General features: G+C 40.5%; 1 protein-coding gene across 6 annotated transcripts in view; it reads right to left on the bottom strand.

Annotated features, from left to right (window-relative positions):
* The window catches only part of LOC138150691 (P2R1A-PPP2R2A-interacting phosphatase regulator 1-like), a 51,928-nt gene that overhangs the window by 8,542 nt on the left and 22,143 nt on the right, over positions 1-21,243 (bottom strand). For 3 of the 6 annotated variants that reach the window (XM_069074117.1, XM_069074116.1, XM_069074114.1), the window contains exons 9-10: positions 19,679-19,772; positions 16,796-19,204 (exon numbers count right to left, since the gene is read on the bottom strand). In XM_069074117.1, the coding sequence (XP_068930218.1) occupies positions 19,054-19,204; positions 19,679-19,772 (245 nt within the window). In that variant the 3' untranslated portion in view covers positions 16,796-19,053. Of the gene's footprint in view, positions 1-16,795; positions 19,263-19,678; positions 19,773-21,243 lie in introns of those variants that run through there. The other 3 variants (XM_069074115.1, XM_069074118.1, XM_069074119.1) reach the window with 2 other exon arrangements.

Genomic DNA, 21,243 nt, shown 5'->3' with positions numbered 1-21,243 from the left:
TAAACCATTCTACCCTTGGTGGGCACACAATTGTCTGGAAAGCTGAACCCAGAGTGGACTTACTGCTGGCTTGGTGCAAACTTTGGCATGATGTATTATTAAGTGTCCCTGAGGAGGGGTCAGTCTTGGGGGGGATTTTTGAAGCGGGATGCAATGAAAACAGTACTGGATATAGAGTTATAGGATCTGAGTTCCAATCCCAGCTCTGTCACTTATTACCTGTTACCTTGGGAATGTCACTTCTATCCCTCTGGGCCTCAATGTCCTCATCTAATAAAAAGAGGCTGGCAGACTAGAATCTAGATCTCTAAAGTCTTCCATACCTCGAAGTCCAGGATACTATGATAGCTTTGGCCTTGGAATCAGAAGAGGATGGGCCTCTCTGCATAGACACAGAAGGTCAGAGCTGCAAGGCACCTTAACAACCATTCTATCTAGTCTCTCTGGACAAGAAAAGTGAGGCCTAACTGGGGAAGTGATTTGAGCAAGATCACATAGCAAAACAGTGGTAAAACCAGGCCTAAACCCACATCTCTAGCTGCTCAATCTAGGGCTATTCTATTATTTCAGTTTAACTCCTTAAAGTGATTCAATGCGAAGCAGACTACTTAGTAGTCTAGGCTGTGGAAAATTCACTTTACTATGGGTTAGATCAGAGGTATCAAACACATTCCCAGCCAGCCTGCATGCCAACCATAACACTCTTCATAGTGGCCAGAACCAGATTAAAACATAATTGGGAGATACTTAACAAGATAAATAAAAATATACAAGAACATAGACAATATAATTATGTGGTTTTCTAAGCAAATATGTGGCTTGAGTTTGACACCATTTTTCTTGCATGATAGAAGGATCTAGTTTCTTAGAAGGGATTGGATCAGAGGTGTGGTAATAGAGTTTGAAGTGATTCAGAATTATCATTGTGAGCTACCAACTAATGACCTATCTCTGGTGGGGAATGCATTTCTCCCTGGCTCCATTACCCTGTGCTTGGGTCTGGGAAGCAGGGGTTTGGTTCAATACTGAGTGCCTCATCTAGGACCTGTAAAGAGAAGCCAGTAATGCCTTTTATCAGCAGCACTTAACTCAATAAAAGAGGCAGAAAAGTGACTAATAAGGGACAAAACTACTAGTCATTCACTTAGAAACACACCCTGTACATAGGATTAAAAATAACACAAGTTCTAGGTCAGTATTGGATTTGGCTTTCTTGTGTTTCCTGGTTGAACTGTATGTGATCCCCAGTACTGTCAAATTTAACACAGTGACAGGGTCTCACCATCTTATGCCCCTGCCAAGAAGGGATAGAGACTTTCCGAGAATCAAAAGAGATTATAGTAGGAAGGAATTTGGAAGGCATCTTGTCTAGCCTCCCACCCAGAATTCCCTCTACATCCCTAACAGGTGGCCATTCAATTCTCTGCTTGGAAACTTCCAGTGAAAGTGAGCTCAGTATGTCCTAAGGAATACCTTTCAATTTTTGGACAGCTCTAATTGCTACGAATTCTTAATATACTGAACTAAATAAAATCAGCTTCCTTATCTCTTCCACCTAGTGATGCTAGCTCTGTCTTCTGAAGGCAGACAATGCCTTCCTTCTTCCAGGTGGCAATCCTTTAGCTAACTGAAGATAGCTATCACATTCCCAGCATGTCTCCCCTTCTCCAGGGTAAACATCTCCAGAGTGTCGGTTAGCTGCCTCTCAAATAACATAGCTTTGAGTCCTGTCACCATTCTACCATTCTGATTTCCTTCCTTTGACTTACATCTTGTCAACATCCTTCTTGAAATACAGGACCCCAAACGAAGGGAGAAGTATGACCCAAGGCCCATGAGGCAACAAGAAAGTTATGTATCTGATCATGTTATTTCTATAATGTGGACTGGTTGATTAGAACATGGTGTTCCTGTGGCCAAGTTTATGGCTCAGTTCCCATAAAGGCAAGTTAAGTTTACAGAGAAAAATAAACTCTGTCCTTTAATATGACAGATAACATCATAAATATAAACTGTTGACCTTCCCAGAGGTCCAGGGGCAGCTAGGTGGTACTGCAGTGCATAGAATGCCTGCCCTGGAGTTAGGAAGACTGCTTCCTGAGTTCAAATCTGGTCTCTGATACTTACTAGCTATGTGAGCCTGGGAAAGTCATTTCATTCTGCTTGCCTCAGTTTCCTCATCTGTAAAATGAGCTGGAGGAGGAAATGGCAAACCACTCCAGTATCTCTGCCAAGGAAACCCCAAATGGGGTCATAAAGAGTAGGGCATGACCAAAAAACAGCTGAACGACAACAATCCCAGAGGCCCAGCAAAAGTAGGGATGGTTCAGTACAAACCTATCACTACTGCAAAAAACAAAAACACCAAACTCAGTACAGTATCATTAGTGAAACGGAGTGAGAAGAGTATTAAATTTGGTATCAGACCTGGGTTTAAATCCTAATGCTGTGGTTACTGAATACAATATAAACTTGGACAACTCAACTACTCTGGCCCTCGGTGTCCTCATCTATAAAATTCAGATGAAATCACTTCCAAATTGAGAGACTGTGACTTTTGCATTGATGGATGTCTATCATTTTTCCATCAGTAGATGCCATATAGGTCCATGTGGGCCATCTATGTTATTTATTTTTAAAGAGCAGCTTATAGCTGAGATCTTCCATTATAATGATATTCCTCCTCCTCACCCCCCCCAAAAAATCCTGGAAAAACCCTCTTTTTCATATTTCTCAGAATGAGGAGAGGGGCAGTAAATTAAGTGTAATACATAGTTTTGTTGCAGATTCAGGAAAGTTCACACCTTCACCTAAACCTTGTCTATAAAACTTCCACTAAAGAGGATGGTTGCATTCCCTAACAACTTTGTCAGAGGCAGAAATAACATAGGAGACAAAGGGATGAGTTTAGCAACAAGAAAGGTTATGACATCATCATTGTTTGAGGCAGCTGGTGGCACAGTGGATAGAGAGAGCCTGATGTCAGGAAAAACTGAGTTCAGATTCAACCAGATACTAGTTGGGTGACCCTGGGAAAGTCACTTAACTGCCACCTGCCTCAGTTTTCTTATATGTAAAATGGAGATAATAACAACATCTATCTCCCAGAGTTATAAAGAACAAATAATATTTGTAAAGTGCTTTGAAAACCTTAAGCCCTATATAAATGAGAGCTATCATCATTATTACCATTGAAATAAATGACAAATATGCCATATAAAAGATGTGGAGGCAGTGGACCTAGCTATGTGACCTTAGGCAACTCACTTAACTTCCCTAAGGCCTCAGTTTCAACATCTGTAAAATAAGGGGATTGGACTAGATGACCTCCTACTCTAAATCTATGACTCTATGAAACCCTAAATACAGACCTGAGACTCTTGCAGTAGGCAAACGGAAGGGGCAGATTAAGATTAGGAGATGGGAAAGAGTCTTTACCCAGGCAAGGAAGAGGGAGAAATCTGACAGGAAGGAACCTGGGAAGCAAGTACACTGGCATTAGGGTTGGGTGGTTTGGCCTCTGGATTCCAGAAAAAGCTGGTGAGGAAGTGAGACAAAGGCTGCCCTGAGTAGCTACCAATCTTACAGTCTAATGGAGGAGACAACATGCAAATACATATGAAATACATACAGGATAAATAGGAAATAATTAGAAGAGGTATTAGAATTGAGAGAGGCTAGGAAATGCTTCCTGTAAAAGATGGGGTTTTAGTTGGGACTTAAAGGAAGCAAGCCAGGGAAGTCGGGAGGTGGAGTTGAGGAAAGAAATCATTCAGAGCATGGGGAACAGCCAGAGAAAATGCCCAGAACCAAGAGATGGAAGCATCTTCTTCACAGAACAGCTAGGAGGCCAGTGTCAATAAGGAGCCCCTGGAGTTGATTGAGTAGGAGAGTCACAGGGTCAGATCTGAACTTAAGGAAAATTACTTTGGCAGCAGTGTGTAGAGATCTAAGGAAGCTTGGAAGAGGGGGCAGTGCAGGGGAAGATTAAAGAGTTCTATTTTAAACATGTTCAGTTTAAGATGTCCCCGGGATACCCATTTTGAAATTTCTAATGGGCAATTTGTGATGTGGGACTGAAGCTTGGGGGATAGGCAGGGGCTGCAGATGGAGATCTATAAGTTGTTTGCCACAGAGATGATAGTTAAACCCAAGGAATCTGATGCAGTTACTGAGAGAGAACAGGGAAAGAAGAAAAGAGAGCCTAGGGGCAGCAAGGTAGCACAGTGAATAGAGCACCTGCCCCAGAGTCAGGAGGACCTGAGTTCAAATCCAGCTTCAGACACTTAACACTAGCCATGTGACCTTGGGCAAGTCACTTAACCCCAACTGCCCTGCCTTCCCCCCTCCAAAAAGAAAAAAAAAAAGAGAACCTACGCCACAACCTTGACTCTAGAGAGGTCAAATGCTTTCAGCAGAGCCAAGATCCATACCCTGGTCATCTCTGTCTAAATAAAGAATTATTTCCACTGTACTAGAATTGCAGAGAGACAGATTTAAACTAAAAAACTTCCTAACGGTTGGAGTGAAAACAGGCTACTTCTGGAGACCTTCAGGTGGAGGATGTATGACCCCTTGTCATACAGAGATTTTGCAGAAAGGATTCCTGTACAGGTACATGTTAGACTAGGTGGCCTCTGAGATACTAAGATTGTGATGAGACACTGGGTTGAAAGCTGTTTGGGGTGGGGAGGGCTTGATTTGGCATATTCACTCTTAAAAACTTGAAATTGAGGAAAAGGAAGAAAGAGAGGCACAAAGAAGGGCATCAGAGGGTGGGACATTAAGCAGGGGGAAATGGAGGCAGGTGCAGAGCCAGGCAGGAGAGCTAAGAGCAGGCAAAGGTAGGAAATGACAGAACATAGCATTCTATATCTCCACAAACCCCAGGCAGGCCATTCTTGTCTCACCATTAAATTGTAAGCTCCTTGAGCTTACCAGCTTTCTTTTTCATATTTATACCTCCAGCACTTGACACAGTTCCTGGCACACAGGAAGCACTTAATAAATGCATATTGACTGAGTGACCTAAAACTAAAGCTTAGCTAGGGTTTAGGAAATGGAGCCTCCCATTTCAATGGGATGCCAGTCGGGATGCCAAGAAGCCCAGCTTGGACTCTTTTGCTAATTCAAAGTTAGCCATTTAGACTAATTGATCCCAACTGTTGAGTCAAACCCACGGAGGGAGATGATATTGGGTGAGAAAGGTTCCAGGTCATCAAGCCTAGAGGGAACCATTTTTTTCATCAGTAAAAAGTCTTTTCACTCTCTTTTTTTTTTTATCAAATGCTTTATTAACTTCTAGTTTATATCATTCATTTCCGTAAGATTTTGAGTTACAAATTTTCTCCCCATTTTTCCCCTATCCACCACCCCAAAAAAGAGATACCACTGGATATCCCCTCCACCAATCTGTTCTCTCCCATATCTTCTCCAATACCCCCTCCAACTTTCCAGTTGGGCATGGTGGATCTCTATGCATCAGTGCCTGTATATCTTATTTCCCAGTTACATGGAAAATACTATTAATAATAGTATATATATGTATAAATATTTAAACGTTTCATTTTAAAATTTTGAATTCCAGATTCATTCCCTTCCTCCCTTGTCACCCACCCTTACTGGGAAGATAAGCAGTTCAGTATAGGCTGTACATGTGTAGCGAATGCAAAACAATAACATAGTAGATATATTGTAAAAGACTGACTATATTTCCCTCCCTCCTATCCCACCTCCCACTTGTTCTATTCTCTGCTTTGATCCTGTCCCTTTTCAAAAGTGGGTGCTTCCAACTTCCCTCCCCCCCAGCCTGCCCTCCCTTCCATCATCCCCCCTCTCATCCCCTTCCCCCCTACTCTCCTGTAGGGTGAGATGCCCTATTTAGTGTGTATGTCATTCCCTCCCTGAGCCAAATTCAATGAGAATAAGGTTTACCCATTCCCTTATGCCTTCCTGTTCTTCCCCTCCATTGTACACATTTTCCTTTGCCTCTTCTATGTTAGATAGTTTGCCCCATTCGGTCTCTCCCCATCTCCTCTCATTATATTCCTCTCTCACCTCTTAATTTCACCTTTTAAGTATCATCCCTTCCTATTAAATTGGTCTTGTGCCCTCTATCTATGTATACCTGTAAACATATATATATATATATATATATATGTACACACATTTGCATATGTAATCATATGCCTATATACCTCCGATAATATATTTCTGTTCCCTTCAACTATTTTCATACTGAGAAAAGTTTCATCAGTTACAGTTATCGTTTTTCCATGTAGGAATGTAAATAGTTCAACTTTGATAAGTTCCTTATGATTTCTTTTCCCTGTTTACCTTCTCATACTTCTCTTGCTTCTTATATCTGAATGTCAAATTTTCTATTCAACTCTGTTTTTTTTCTTCAAGAATACTTAAAGTCCTCTATTCCACTGAATGACCATATTTTCCCCTGAAACATGATACTAAGTTTTGCTGGGTAGGTGACTCTTGGTTTTAATCCCAGCTCCTTTGAACTCCAGAATATCATATTCCAGGCCTTTCAATCCCTTAGTGTAGAAGCTGCCAGATCCTGTGTTATCCTGATTGTGTTTCTACAATATTCAAATTGTTTCTTCCTGGCTACTTGTAATATTCTCTCCTTGATTTGGAAACTCTGGAACTTGGCTATAATATTCCTAGGAGGTTTTTTGGGGGGGACCTTTTTCAGGAGGTGATCGGTGGATACTTTCAACCTCTATTTTGCCCTCTGGTTCTAAAACATCAGGGCAGTTTTCTTTGAGAACTTCCTGGAGGATGATTTCTAGGTTCTTACTTTGATCATGGCTTTCAGGTAGTCCAATAATTTTTAAATTATTTCTCCTGGATCTATTTTCCAGGTCAGTGCTTTTTCCAATGAGATATTTTGCATTGCCTTCTATTCTTTCATTTGTTTGGATCTGTTTAACAGCATCTTGATTTCTCATCAAGTCACTAGCTTCCCTTTGTTCCATTCTAAATATGAAGGAATGATTCTCCTCAGTGAGCTTTTGAGATTCTTTTTCCATCTGGCAAATTCAGCTTTTTAAGGCATTCTTCTACTCATTTTCTTTTTGAGCCTCTTTTGCCAGTTGAGTTAATCCATTTTTTAAGGTGTTATTTTCTTCAGTCAGGTTGTTGACTCTCATTTCATAATTTTCTTGCATCGTTCTCATTTCTCTTCCCAATTTCTCCTCCACTTCTCTTATTTGGTTTTCAAAATCCTTCTTAAGGTCCTCTATGGCCTGTAACCATTTTGTATTTTTCTTGGAAGCTTTTGGTGCAGGAGTTCTGACTTCATTGTCTTCCTCCTGTTCCATGCTTTGATCCTCTTTGTCCCCAAAATAGGAGTGTAAAATTGAATTGCTCTGTTTGCTTTGCTTCCTTTGCCTGCTCATGTTGCCACTCAATTGCTTGACTTTTGGGCTTTTTGCCACAGTAGGAGTCTTCTACCAGACAGGGGAGCTTCGTCCCAATTGCTGGGGTTTTCTCAGCTGCCGAAGGTATTAGTTGGGTGTCCTCTCTGAAGCCTCCACATGCTCTGGAAAGCTGATTGCACACCCCAGGACCTCCACCTTAGACTGCAATCCAGATCCAAACCAGTTAAAGCAAGAGCAATTACTCTTCAGAGTGGTTGCTTGGTCCCCCTACAATCTGCAGGCCAGGAGCTGAAGCTGTTACGTGGCAGGGGCTGCACAGCCGCTGTGCCTCAGCCACTTCTCATCCCGGGGGCAAAGGCTGACCACACTCCTGAACTACTGGATTCCAGAGTCCACACTGCACTGACCTCTCACTTTGTCCTTAGCATCTATGTGTTGATAATTCTGCAAACAGTCACAGCTGCTGGTGATCTGAAGTCCCTCTAGCCGGCGGCTGGTCAGGCCTACCCTGAGGCTAAAACCTCTGGCTGGAGAGGGGCTGGGGTCGGCTCCCAGAACACTCTGCTGGCCACTTCCTGCTGGCCTGCCAGGCTGTCCTCAGTGGGAGGTTAGCTTCTCTGTGTCATTTTGTGGGTTCTGTATCTCCAAAGTTTGTTCAGAGTCCCCTTTTACATGAATTGGGGGAGGTGGAATCTGGAGCCCTGCAGAAGTCTATTTCTACTCTGCCATCTCGACTTACTCTCAACTGGGATTTGGGTAAAGATCCCATGATGTGCTAGTAAGAGATACAAGACTACTAGATGAAGACTGTCTGAGAATTGTTGGGCCCACTATCTAGCCTCTGTTGTAATTACAAAGACATGGGAAAAACTAGCTAATTGAATGACTTCTTAGGATTGTGTGGTAATATTTTGAGTATAGTCACACTGTACCAGGAAATATTCTGAAATTAAATTAACCAGTAAAGGAGCCTAATTATATTCCAAGCTTAATGTGAGGCAACAGTGTGAGGCGGATGCTAAGAAAGTTAATGCAATTAGCATTAATGCATTAATAGAAGCATCATCCGGAACAATGGAGATAATAATCCCCCTGTAGTACTGCTCATCACATCCAGAGTTTCATGTTACTTTGGGGTACTAAACTTTAAGAACTTGGACAAAGTGGAAATCATTCAATATCCAGAGAAGGGCAACCAGGATAAAGGTTATGAAAACCCTGCAAGGAATAGAGACAGGAAATGGAAGAGACTTTAAGAGGTGAAATGGTGGTTGTCATTGTCATATCTGACAGGTGGTTACACGGAAGAGCCCCCATGGAACAACAATCACCTTGTTGTGGAAAGAGGTCTGGATTAGAAGTCAGAGGACTTGGGCTCAAGTCTCAGCTCTGCTATTGGCTAACTGTGGGATATTGGGCAAGTCATTTTAACTTCCTTGCATCTCAGTTTCATCTATAAAATAAGAGAATTGAACTAGATGGCCTTTAAGGTACCTTTCTAAGGCTTTAAAACTCTGATTCTTCACTGGGAGCTATCATAAAGCAGATTCATATTCAATATAAGGAAAAGAATGTGGTGGGATTAGTTAGTGGTCTGGCTATTTGGACATTTCAACAAACATTAAGCACCACGTGTGAAGCACTATGCAAGAGAGATAAAGAGTAAAAACAACATAATCCCCATATTCGAGTAGCTGCCATCCCAAAGACAGAAGTAGTAAGCATAGGAGATTCTGGCATAAGGTGTTTAGTAAATCCATACTTCTGCTGTAGCAATTGACAATGGTGTGGAAAAGGGGCTGGATTTGGTATCCATGGACCTGGGTTCCAGAACTGACTCTGCCACTAACTACCTATAGATGACCTTGGCCAAGTCACTAAACCTTTGGGCAAGAAATTCCTCATTGGTGAAATGACCAGGTTGGATTAGATGACATCCAAGGTCCCTTCTAGCTCTAAAGTTATGATTCTATGACCAGAGATTATTAGCTAGTTAATGAACTTTCAAGAGGAACCGAACCTACATATATACATATATATAATCAATATTATTTTACACATAAATGGGAAATTAGATATACAGGCACTGGGGAGAGATCCACCATGCCCTACTGGAAAGCTGGAGGGGGTAAGGGAGAGAGCAGATTGGAGGAGGGGATATCCAGTGGGATTGCTCTTTTGGAGTGGTGAGTAGGGGAAAATGGGAAGAAAATTTATAACTCAAAATCTTGTGGAAATGAACAATGTAAGCTAGAAGTTAATAAAGCATTTGATTAAAAAAAAGAGGAACAGTCCCAAAACAAAATTAGGCAGAGAGGTAGTATGCTCTCTTGTACTTGATTTGAAGCTGAAGGCCATCACTGATCAATCAATAAGCATTTATTAGGCACCTACTGTATGCCTGGCACTGTGCTAGGAAATGGGGATAGGGGGGTGGCTAAGTGGTACACTGAATAGAGCACCAGCCCTGGAGTCAGGAGGACCTGAGTTCAAATGCGTCCTCAGACATTTAACATTTACTAGCCGTGTGACCTTGGGTGAGTCACTTAACCCCAATTGCCCTGCCTTCCCCCCTCCAAAAAGCAAAAAGGAAAAGAAATGGGGATACAAAAAAAGACAAAAGACAGTCCTTGTCTTCAAGAAGCTGACAGTTTAAAGGGGGAGAAAACATGTAAACAAACATATACAAAGCCAGTTATGTAAGTGATGCAGTGTATAGAGTGCCAAGCATGGAGTCAGGAAGACTCATCTTCCTGAGTTCAAATCCAGCCTCAGATATTTACTAGTTGGGTGACCCTGGGCAAGTCACTTTACCTTGCTTGCCTCAGTTTCCTCATCTGTAAAATGAGCTGGAAAAGGAAATGGCAAAGCACTCCAGTATCTTTGCCAAGAAAATCCCAAATGGAGTCACCAAAAGTTGGCTATGACTGAAAATAACATAACAATAACAACAACAAAAGCTACATACAGGATAAATAGGAAATATTTAAGAGAGGGAAAACACTAGAATTAAGAGGGATTGAGGAAGGCTTCCTGTAAAAGAGATTTTAGTTGGGACTTAAAGGAAGCCAGGGAGATCAATAGTTGGAACAGAGAAGGCAAAGTGTACCAGAAATGAGGGATAGTAAGAGAAAATGTCTGGAACCAAGAGATGGAGTGTCTTGTCCATGAAGTAGCCAGAAGGGCAGTATCATTGGACTGAAGAATACACGGCAGGGAGTAAGATTTTTAAAAGACTGGAAAGGCAGGTGGGGGCTAGGTTGTGAAGGGCTTTGCATACCAGAGCATTTTGTATTTGCTCCTGGAGGCAATAGGGAGCCACTAGAGTTTATTGAGTAGAGAAATGACATGATTGGACCTGTGCTTTAGGAAAATCACTTTGGTGACTGAATGAGGATGGATTGGAGTGGGGAGAGACCAGGGACAGGCAGAGTCATTTCAGGCTACTGCAATAATCTAGGTGTGAGGTGATGAGGGCCTGCCCCAGGGTGGCAGCAGTGTCAGAGGAGAGAAGGGGACATATTCAAGAGATGCTGTTAAGGTGAAATTGACAGGCCTTGGCAATGGATTGGATATGGGGAGTGGTGAGAGATAGTGCGAAGTCCAGGATGACTCTTAGGTTGTATGCCTGAGGGACTGGGAGGATGGTGTTACCCTCTACAGAAATAGGGAAGGTGGGAGGCAGAGTAGGGGGAAAGATGAGTCCTGTTTTGGACATCTTGAGATTAAGATGCCTACTGGACATTCAGTTTGAGATATCTAAAAGGCAGGCAGAGATGTGAGATTTTGAGGTCAGCCGAGAGGTCAGGGGAGGGATGGGTAGGTTTGAGAATCATCAGCATAGAAATGGTAATTAAATACAGGGGAACAGATGAGATCACCAAGTGAAGTAGTACAGAGGGAGAAGAGAGGGTCCAGAACAGAACTCTGAGGGACACCTACAATTAGGGGGCATGATCTGGAAGAGGATCCAGCAAGAGAATGAGGAGTGGTCAGACAGGTAGGAAGAGGACCAAGAGAGAGGGATGCCCTGAAAACCTAGAGAAACGAGTATCAAAGAGAAGAGTAAGCCATGGTATCAAAGGCAGTAGAGGGGTCAAGAAGAATATGGATTGAGAAAAAGCCATCGGATCTGGCAACTCAGGGATCATATGTAACTTTGCAGAGGGTAGTTTTGGTGGAATAAAGTCAGAAACTGGACTGTGAGGGGTTAAGAAGAGAGTGAGAGGAGAGAAAGTAGAGGCACCTATTGTAGACAACCTTTTCAAGGAGTTTAGCTACAAAGAGCAGAAAAGATATAGGAAGCTAGCAAGTGGGGATGAAAAGATCAAGCAAGAGTTTTTTTTTTTTTCAGGGAAAGAGTAGGGATGGCAATTGGCTGGAGGAAACAGGATGGAATGAGATCACTTGAATAAGTAAAGGAGTAAAGTCACTTTATCGTGTGAGACACTGATGAAGGAGATAGTGGCAGGATGCATGAGTGATAGGAGATAAGGAAGAGGGAAGAAGAGGGAACTCATTATAAATGGCCTCATTTTTTTCTGTAAAATATGAACCAAAGTTCTCAGCTGTGAGCGCATGCGTATCTGTGTGTGTATGAGTATAGTTATGGGAAGTTTGAGGAGGGATGAAAAGGTATGGAAGAGTCACTGTGAGTTCATAAGGCAGGTATAGAAGGGTTGCCTATTATCAATGAGGGCCCAGTTGAGGTAATGTAACATAAATTTGTAGCAGACCCTGTCAGAATTGGTGAGAGTTTTTCTCTTTTTTCAGCAGCTTACACGTAGTTGTGAAGGCATTGAATGGCAAGAATGATTTAAGGCTGAGGCTTGGTTGAGTGTAATTGGGGACATGGTAAGAGGGGTAGGGATTTTCTTTTTTTGGTCAGAGCAATTGGGGTTAAGTGACTTGCCCAAGGTCACACAGCTAGTAAGTGTTAAGTGTCTAAGGCTGGATTTGAACTCAGGTTCTCCTGTCTCCAGGGCTGGTGCTCTATTCACTGCACCACCTAGTCACCCCAAGGGGTAGAGATTTTCAAGAGGGGAAGACAGTGTAAAGTTGAAGTAGTACACCCAGAGGTCAAGATGGGGAGAAGAAAGAGTTGCTAGAGAGATGGCCTGGGAAAGAATTAAGGGTCAAGGAACTAGAGGTCACAGTACAAAGAGTAGGGTTTTGTAAGGGAAGAGACAAAAAGTTGATAGATTATGGTCAGATAAGGAGATTTTAGAATTCCTGAACACAGAGCTGGTATTTCTGTAGGTGACAGCAAGATTGAAGGTAAGACCATCTGTAATGGGAATGTAAATTTTAAAGATCTTCCCTGCCCCTAGGCTAAAGTGCACCTGGAGCCTGGGGTGGGAGGCTTGTTTTTCAGTAGATACTTCTTGATTGGCCAGTGAGTCAATAAGGTTGTTACATTCTCTGAGCCAAGAGGCTATATAAGCCCTGATGTGTAGCTTTGTTTTGGGGCTCACTTTGAGAAGTGTTCTGTGATTTGATCTGGATTCTGGGAAGCCGTTGTCCTGAGCCCCCCGGCTTTGAAAAAACCCAGATGTTGAAACCCAGATGTTGACTGGGTATGGATGTAATGGTTGGACAGTTTGAAATCTGTCTACTAGATCTGTTTCTGTCTTGATAATTCTGTCTGTGTACTTTGAAGTTCGGGGTGCTGACCTTTTCCCCTGAACAAGGTAAACAATATATGTTTGACTGATTAAAGTAAGCTTGTTAACCCATTTTGAGTTGCTTTCCTTTAACAAAGCAGATCTAAGAACCTGTATTGGCAGCACACCCTGAGATGCTTGCTGCTACACCATCTTTTTATGTGGTTGAGGTGGGGTAGAGTAGCTTATGGGAGGTGAGTAAACTGAAGAACTGAGTGGTCTTGGTAAGGCATTTTCACAGTAGATAAAGTGTGTGTGTGAGAGACTCTAAAGATGTTAGGATTCTAATTTAGAAAATTAATTTGGGCCTTCCAAGAAAATAGATTTGAGTCCCAAAGAACACTGGCCCATGTGCTAGGTTTCCTAAGGGTAACATTTCATTCTCTCTTAAGTTCTTGCCCTTAAGGACAGGGTTTTGCTTTTGTTTTGTATCTGCAGCACCTAAAACCTCACATATAGCAGGCACTTAATGTTTGCTCTTGAGTTGACTCAAAATATAAGTCTACAAATCACTGGCACTCAGTAATTTAACAAAATGTCAGTCAAGAAGGTAAACTAAACCAACCACAGTGTTTTATCTCCCCTCATAATATTTCTATATGTAACAATCTGTACTTTTGTTAGTTCTTCCCTCCACTAATGCTAATTACAATCCCTTCCACCCTTTACTAGGCAACCTTCATGAATATCTGTGGCACTCCCAAAAAATCCATATCTGGGGACCAACCTTCTGGTTCTGACATTTTCTAAACTGCTAGTCCTAGGATGCTAAACATACAGGCTTATCACCAGAACCATACACAAAGCTTTTCCAACTTGGTTGTGACTTCAAGAGTTTATACTCTATTGGCACAGCCTTCCAGAACCCAGAGCTCACCTCCATGCCACGAGGCAGCATAGAAGGATGACTTTAGTGGAGGTCTCCTTGGAAGAGCCAGAATAAAAATGAAAGGTATAATTAGGTTCCTTTGCTGGATAATTTAATTTCAGACTACTTCCCTACAAAGCACAAAATCACAGGCTAGCTGTTTCTGACTGTTTCAAGTCATGACCTTCAGTTTTAAGCTTATGTTCCCTGGAAAGCTACCAAGGAAGAAGACCCAGACCAAGAAATAAAACTAAATTGTCGTAGAGGGATCCACTCCACCCCCTTCTTTATAGCCATATGATAATTATTTCAAAAAAGTTTTCTTGCTGGTAGTCGGCTTTTGAGTTATTAGATAAGATTTTCCATTGATGCCCTAGGAAAAATTAGCAGATTTGGCTTGTTCCTCAGAGGGTCCTTTTAAACAATGCCCATACCAAATGTATCATAAGTCTCACATCTTATGAGCTGATGAAGAGGTGTTTTTTTTTTAAATTGGCGTGTGCTTTGCTGCAATGAGAGCAGGTGATTAACATGCAAATCCCAGGAAAATAATTTATTCACACAAAACAAGAAAGCAGAGGGAAATTAGCATTCCCTTTCCGAATAAATCATGCATAATTCAAAAGACAGAGGACACTATGGCTGAGAAAGAACAAAATGAGTTCCACATTGCAGGAAAGGATCAGAGCCTTGACTTCTATGGGCGTGACCCTCCCTAACCACTTCAAGCATCTTCTTAAAGGGTTCAGAGGTTTATGACCAGCATGACGTTCTCTCTGCTTACAAAGACAGAGGCAGTACTTTAGGGGACGAAATTGTAGTCTGATCACATACTGAAAGGCAGACTCTAGGCAATTATTTTACCAATTTGTGTTGCTGTCAGTCAGGCCACAAAGATCTCCAATTTCACATATACAGCTATCAGTCAATTTATAGGATCCAGCTAATCGTATGGATGCATTTATTTAGTGCTTTTGAGAACATATGGCCATTAATTATCCTGCTACCAGGATAGTAAAAAGAAATTTCCAAGCTGCCTATGTGATTTTCCTTTGGCTCCTTTTACCTAGAACTTATAGACAACAGTGAAAACCAATCCTATTTTTAACCTTGGAGGAAAAATCATTGGAAAGTCATCTGTGATATAGGAAGACATGGTGTGGCAATGGAGGAGGCAAGGCTGGACTGCATTTTCACTGAAATTATCTTAGCCTTGTTTTGCACGGTCTACCCTTTTCAAAATTAAAAGCTTTAATTATTTGGCAATGAAGTCTACATGGATGAGACCTCTTTAGGCTCAGGTCCCAAGAGGTAAAATACTGAAATGCAAGGTCAGGGAAAATGGCAGTTACTTTTTTTACCTATAATATACTGTTACAGAGGGTCCATTATGTAAAAGACATACAGATGTGCCTGTAGGATAAAAACTTTTAGTCATTTAAGAGACTAGACATGTTGTTAGTAGGACTCCAAAGAATCTAATAATTCAAGGACAAGGGTTCAAGGTTAGTACAGGCTTATAATTTGTTTTAAAGGTTTGGTTAAATCCATCCCAGGCCAAATTATCTGGTAGTATATTGTTGCTTATATATGCACAGATCCTCCCTCCCAACTACCTTTCTCTAATTTAGGAAAGAACTGTCTAATAACTACAGCTATCAAACAATGGAATGGAATGGCTTGTGAGAGAGTGAGTTCTCCATTGTTGGAAGTACTCAACCCTCTGCCTGAACATTTGTAAGAGGTGTTGTAAGAAGGAAATACTGTAATGGAGTGGCTGGACTAAATGACTAAGTTCTATGGGGTTTTCAAAAATCATCTTTTATATCACAATGCCTAAATTCTAGAATTTATGATGTGGAGGAATCTTTCAAATATCAATCCTGGAAGGGGGGAGGGGGTGGTGGACATTGCACATGTCACAGTACTGAAAATACTCTTGTTAGAATCCTTTTTCACTGATGTAAAGAGTCAGAAAGAACGATTGAGTTCTTGGGTGTATTCCTTTTTCCTAGGGAAAAAAAAAATAGCTATCCAATTTAAAAAACCAAAGTCACTCTTAGTATAGGCTTGTAACTCATCAGCTCTGAATCTGGTAAATGCACATTTTAAAAAGGTCCATTGTCATCATTCTGTCAACAAATGAAAGCTGAGGACAAAAATTTGAAATTTTTGGCTTGCAGTGACTAACTGCTTCAAAAAACAACTCTACAAATTAAAATTCTACTTTCAAAATCTCAGTGATGGAATTCTAATGTCATTTTGGGAATGGCATATTTTAGAGAGAAAGTTCATAGCCTCAGACTCAGAAGACTGGGAGTTCAAGTCTCACCTCTGATACTAGCAATGTCACTTAACCTCTCAATGTCCCAAGCCACTCTTTCGATTAGAAGTGGTACTCAAACAGTAGGTGATCTGCATTAACAGAAGGTGTTTCCTCACCAGGAGTTCCTTTTACCGGTGAAATTACAGGGTCAGACCAAGTCAAAAACACATTTTTGAACTGCTATGGCAATTTTAGGCTCCCGGAGCTGTTTTGCTCTTTTTAGAATTTCACTTATGAAACCTCTCTTGAAATGGGAGCAAGTTTATGTGAAAATTCAGATAAGGAAAATTTGGAGATCTAAGTTCTTTGGTAGATTACAAAGGTAGGTGTAGATTTAATAAAAGTATTTTAGCAACCACTGACCTCTCTACTTTTATATTAAAGAAAAACATACAACAAATAGGTCAGTTAGAATAATGGCAAAGATGAATTTCTCAAACTGTGCTTCTAAGATTTCTGATGGAAGTTCTGTAGCAAATATGAACATACTTTTAAAGCCAAGAAGCAATACACCAAAAAAAAAACCCTTTGAGAAGCGACATTTCTCTTTCATTTTAATTTTTATTAGCATTTTGAAAACTAGCATAAATACAACAGAAAGAAGACACACTGACACATATACACAGCACAACTAGTTCTTGTTCTTGCATCTTTAAGATGAGTTTAGATTAGACAGTAAGAGACTCATTCAGGAAAAATGACACAAGCAAAGTCGAACCCCCCAGAATCAGTCTTCTCTACAGAAGAGTGACATGACAGGTCTTTGGCATGTTTAAGATCAACTACAGCCTTATCATACTCAAAAGGAACCAACCACAAAAACAGCATGGAAAAGTTAAGCAATTCTTTGGGGTTGAATACCAAGAGAGGGAAAGTCTTTTATAGAAAGAAATACAGGCTTCTTTCATTACACAAGCTCAAAAGGCAACAGTTGCAATGATTAGTCAAGAATAAAAAGCCAACAACAGTATTCACAATGCCACATCGAGCATACTGTAGTGAGTTATGTTATTCTAGCACGTAACACAGAAGTCTAAACTAACTTGAAAAGAGTGAAAAATTGTCTGAGCTAAGTAGAGTTATGATTACCAAAGCAAACCCTTTTCTAGAGGGGTCCAATATTAGTGCCCCCAACATATATAAGCACATACTAATGTATTACTTAGCATATGAATTTATACAAGGTTTCTTGAAGCAGTGTTTTCACCCTAAAAGTTCACTTCGTCTATCTTCAGTGGTTTTTGTTCTCGAACATTATATCCTCTCCCAGAGTCTGTGCAAATGCATCATCGCTGTATAAGAATCTTTACTGACTTTGTCGATAGACAGGGCTTTTTTTTTTTTTTGGGGGGGGGGAGTAGGGTGGGGGTTGGAGGGGCAAGGTACAGAACTGCTACCACATTGAGTTGCAGCAAAGCCCCTCTAACCCCTTTCTTTTTACCTAACAAGTCTAAGACCTAGGAAACACAGAAGCTGAAGCATCACTAAGACTATACCACCAGTTCTGTTTACTTATAGTTGGTCATTAGTAGAATTCTATTCCCTTCTCAGAAGTTCACCATGATGAATGGTGCATACATGGGAGTATGTGGTTACATTTATCCATAGACTCTTATGGTGAATGCCTTCAAGGCTTTCTGTAACACACTCCTCTGTATCTGTGTCTTTTCCCATTTGAGAGTATAGCTAAAAATCACTGTTCTAGTATCCTTTTGAAAAGGAAATGTTTTATAAGGACTATTCATAACTGATTAACTAAGTCCATTTCAATGTATTCTCAACTTAAATTCAGAAAATTCCCTAATTTTAAATCAAATGTTAACTACCCCCAAATGTTCAAAGCACTTATTTTAGGTTTTAAAATTTAACACTTTGCTAGGGCTATTCTATTTCTATTTTTTTTAATCCCTTAAAAGATTTTTAGATAGCAAAACATTTGGAGTTAAAAAAAATATTTACAGTCATTTATGGGAAAAAGGAAGTGGGTAATTCTGACAGAAAATCCATTACGTGTTGGAACCATATTTAATCAAATCAGCAGTCATAATTAGAAATAAAAAGGAATTTACAAAAATGCATAAAACTACAACTAATCAACACTGGCTTCTCCACATCTAAATATAAAATAGATCAAGGTAAAACACAAGTTGAATACTGGCACAAAGCCCCAATTAAGTATTTTGCTTTTGCTATTCATTTAGGATTTTTTCCTCCTTATACTACCCCTTTCTCTTCCCAAAACAAAGTAAATAGCTCCGAATTCCTGTGTAAAAAAGATAGTTGTAAGATTAGTATGTTATAATCAGCTTACTTTAAAAATGGCCTTTGACAGGTTGGTTATCTTTCTTTTTTGTAAGTGCAGGCTAGCAATTACTGAAAACATTATTGAGAACTAGTGTGGGCACAAAGTGTCATTTTCCAACATCAATTTGTGATACTGACTTAACAATTATACTTCATCAGAACTTACTATTCCCATAAATAAATAGCGCTCTCAATTATCAAGAGACAATAATCAAGGATCGACACAGGCATATAGATACATTAGCAGCTTAAAGGATGTATATAGCTTCAACATGCTCCTCATTTAGAAGACGCTTTTGCAAAGATCACGATGTTGAATTTCAGCACATCCTCAGGAACTGGACATGGGAATTCTCTAGAATAACAATATTTCTGGATATTCCTAAGGGGAAAATATAGAAGAGGAAATAGCCCAAATTGTGCGACACAATTCTACATGATTGCTCCAACTGGATTTTTCTCTCCATCAGAAACACAAATCTTGGGAGTGGTGAATCACTTAGATGAAAGCTCATCTACAGGAATAAATGGAGAGCCCGAGGCAGAAGGTAACACAGGAGAATTGGTGGTAATGCTGACTTTAGCTGGTGAGATACAAGAAGATCCAGCACTGCTGCTGTTCCCTTCAAGAGCATCTGAAGACAGACTGGGAGAAGAAAAGGCCACCCATTGTAAACAGAAGTCAAGAGATCTGAATGTGCATTCTGTGGGAGGGAAAAGTCAGCAAATGACCACAGACCATCTACAGCAAAGAAGTGGTGACAGTTATAGTTTCAAGACACCATCTGGATAGTAAAGTAAAGAATAACAAAGAAAAGTTCTCTTTTCTTCTCATTGAACTAGGTTTACTATGGTTCAAGTAGACAGAAGAATGTTTTTTCCTGTGTGTGCATAACCATATACGTACCATACAGTAATCTATTCCTATGGACACACTTCTAAGAAACATATCCATTATATAATCAATGTTAAAAATATACACATGTCTGAGAACCAACATTAACTAACTATACAAATTAATCAATAAATTTGACAAAGCTGTCAAGTCAAATAAGACCTTAATAAAAGCATGTAATACACACCTTAATGAATGTTGTAAACGCAAAGTTAAATGGCTTACCACATGTCAGGAATTGATGGAAGATGAGGAGAAAACAGACTGCTGCTGGTGCCTTGAAAGAATCTCTTTGGTGGATCTTCATTTTCCATCTCGCCTATGAAAAAAACAACAGTGGCCAAGCCAGCTTTAAACTGCTTGGAGATGGGGGAACGGAGGCAGGGGGTCTATTTTCAACCAAAAGGGTGTGTTGATGCAACTTTATGGCCATTTTTGAGTAAATGTTATTTATTATTCACCTAATGCTTGATGATCATATGTAATTAATTACATGTGAGGTAAAGAGCATCCCCCTGCCAGAAGAGCCTTTGCATAAGGCAGGATTATACAATCATCCAGAACCAAATCCTATGTCTTTTTTGTTTCTTTAAGCATCCACAAAGAGATTCTCGAACTCTTCCTTGGGAAGATTACTAAGTATCTCAGAGGGCTTGAAGATTATTTCATGTTATCTCTCTACCCATGCCCTCAGACATGACTAGACTTTCACCATTTAAGGAAGTCAGTCTTCTATGCATTAAAACCCCCAGGGAAGGGGCGGCCAGGTAGCACAGCGAGTAAGAGCACCAGCTCCAGTGTCGGGATGACCTGGGGATCAAATCCGGGCTCAGACACTTAGCACCCACCCAGAAACACCTGGCCGTGTAACCTTGAGCAAGTTACTTAACCCCAATTGCTTAGGGGTGGCCAGGTGGCTCAGCGAGTAAGAGCACCAGTTCCAGTGTTGGGATGACCTGGGGATCAAATCCGGGCTCAGATACTCAGCACCACACCCAGAAATAACTGGCCGTGTAACTTTGAACAAGTTACCTAACCCCAATTGCTTAAAAAAAACCAAACAAACCTATCTTCAGAGAAGGTCTCATGGTTTTCTTAGGCTTATCTTTCTAAACCAACCAGTCAAACTGCTCAGTACTGCTGCTTTTAGGTCATTCTCTCATTTTATTCTCAGAGAAAATGGGCAGTTGTTGTTTACTGCCATCTGGAAAACCTTCTCATGCTTTGGATCCTCTCCCTAAGAGTTACTCTTCACCTTGGAAGGTTCTCTTCTCTAGCTTAAAAGAGCACTGACTCCTTTGGCATTGCCTACCATAGGCCAGTTAGTTCTCAGTACCCTCTTTCTCTACTTTTTACTTGGGTTGCAGGGCCCCATGCTCTCAAGTGGTTGAGTTACAAAAGAATATTCACTTCTCTAATAGGTAAGAGTAGCTTTTTTGTTTGTTTTTTATTTTTTTAATTTTTTAAATTTAATTTTTTTTTAAGAGCAGCTTTTAAACACAAACTAATTATGCTATGCCCAAAGTGACAAAACCTCAATCTCCTAAAAGGGCAGAAGATTTCAGTGAAGCTAATGCACAAAATTTTGAACTTAAGCATATATTTAATATATTAAAAAAATATTCCAAGTACTCCATTACCCAAAGACTTTCCACTTTTGCATGACACTAACTCACACATCTAAGTTATGGACAGTTTTATAAAAAAAAAAAAAAAAGGCCTTGCCCACAGCTCAGTCTTTGATAATTTGAGAGTAATTACAAAGAAATGCATATGTCTTGGTTTAATTA

This window comes from Petaurus breviceps, unplaced genomic scaffold (assembly GCF_028583685.1).
Source record: "Petaurus breviceps papuanus isolate PSGF00001 unplaced genomic scaffold, PetGlider_PUasm1.0 90881, whole genome shotgun sequence".
Taxonomy (NCBI): domain Eukaryota; kingdom Metazoa; phylum Chordata; class Mammalia; order Diprotodontia; family Petauridae; genus Petaurus; species Petaurus breviceps.
Note: the sequence above shows the minus strand (reverse complement) of the source record. Positions and strands in the feature narration are given on the sequence as shown.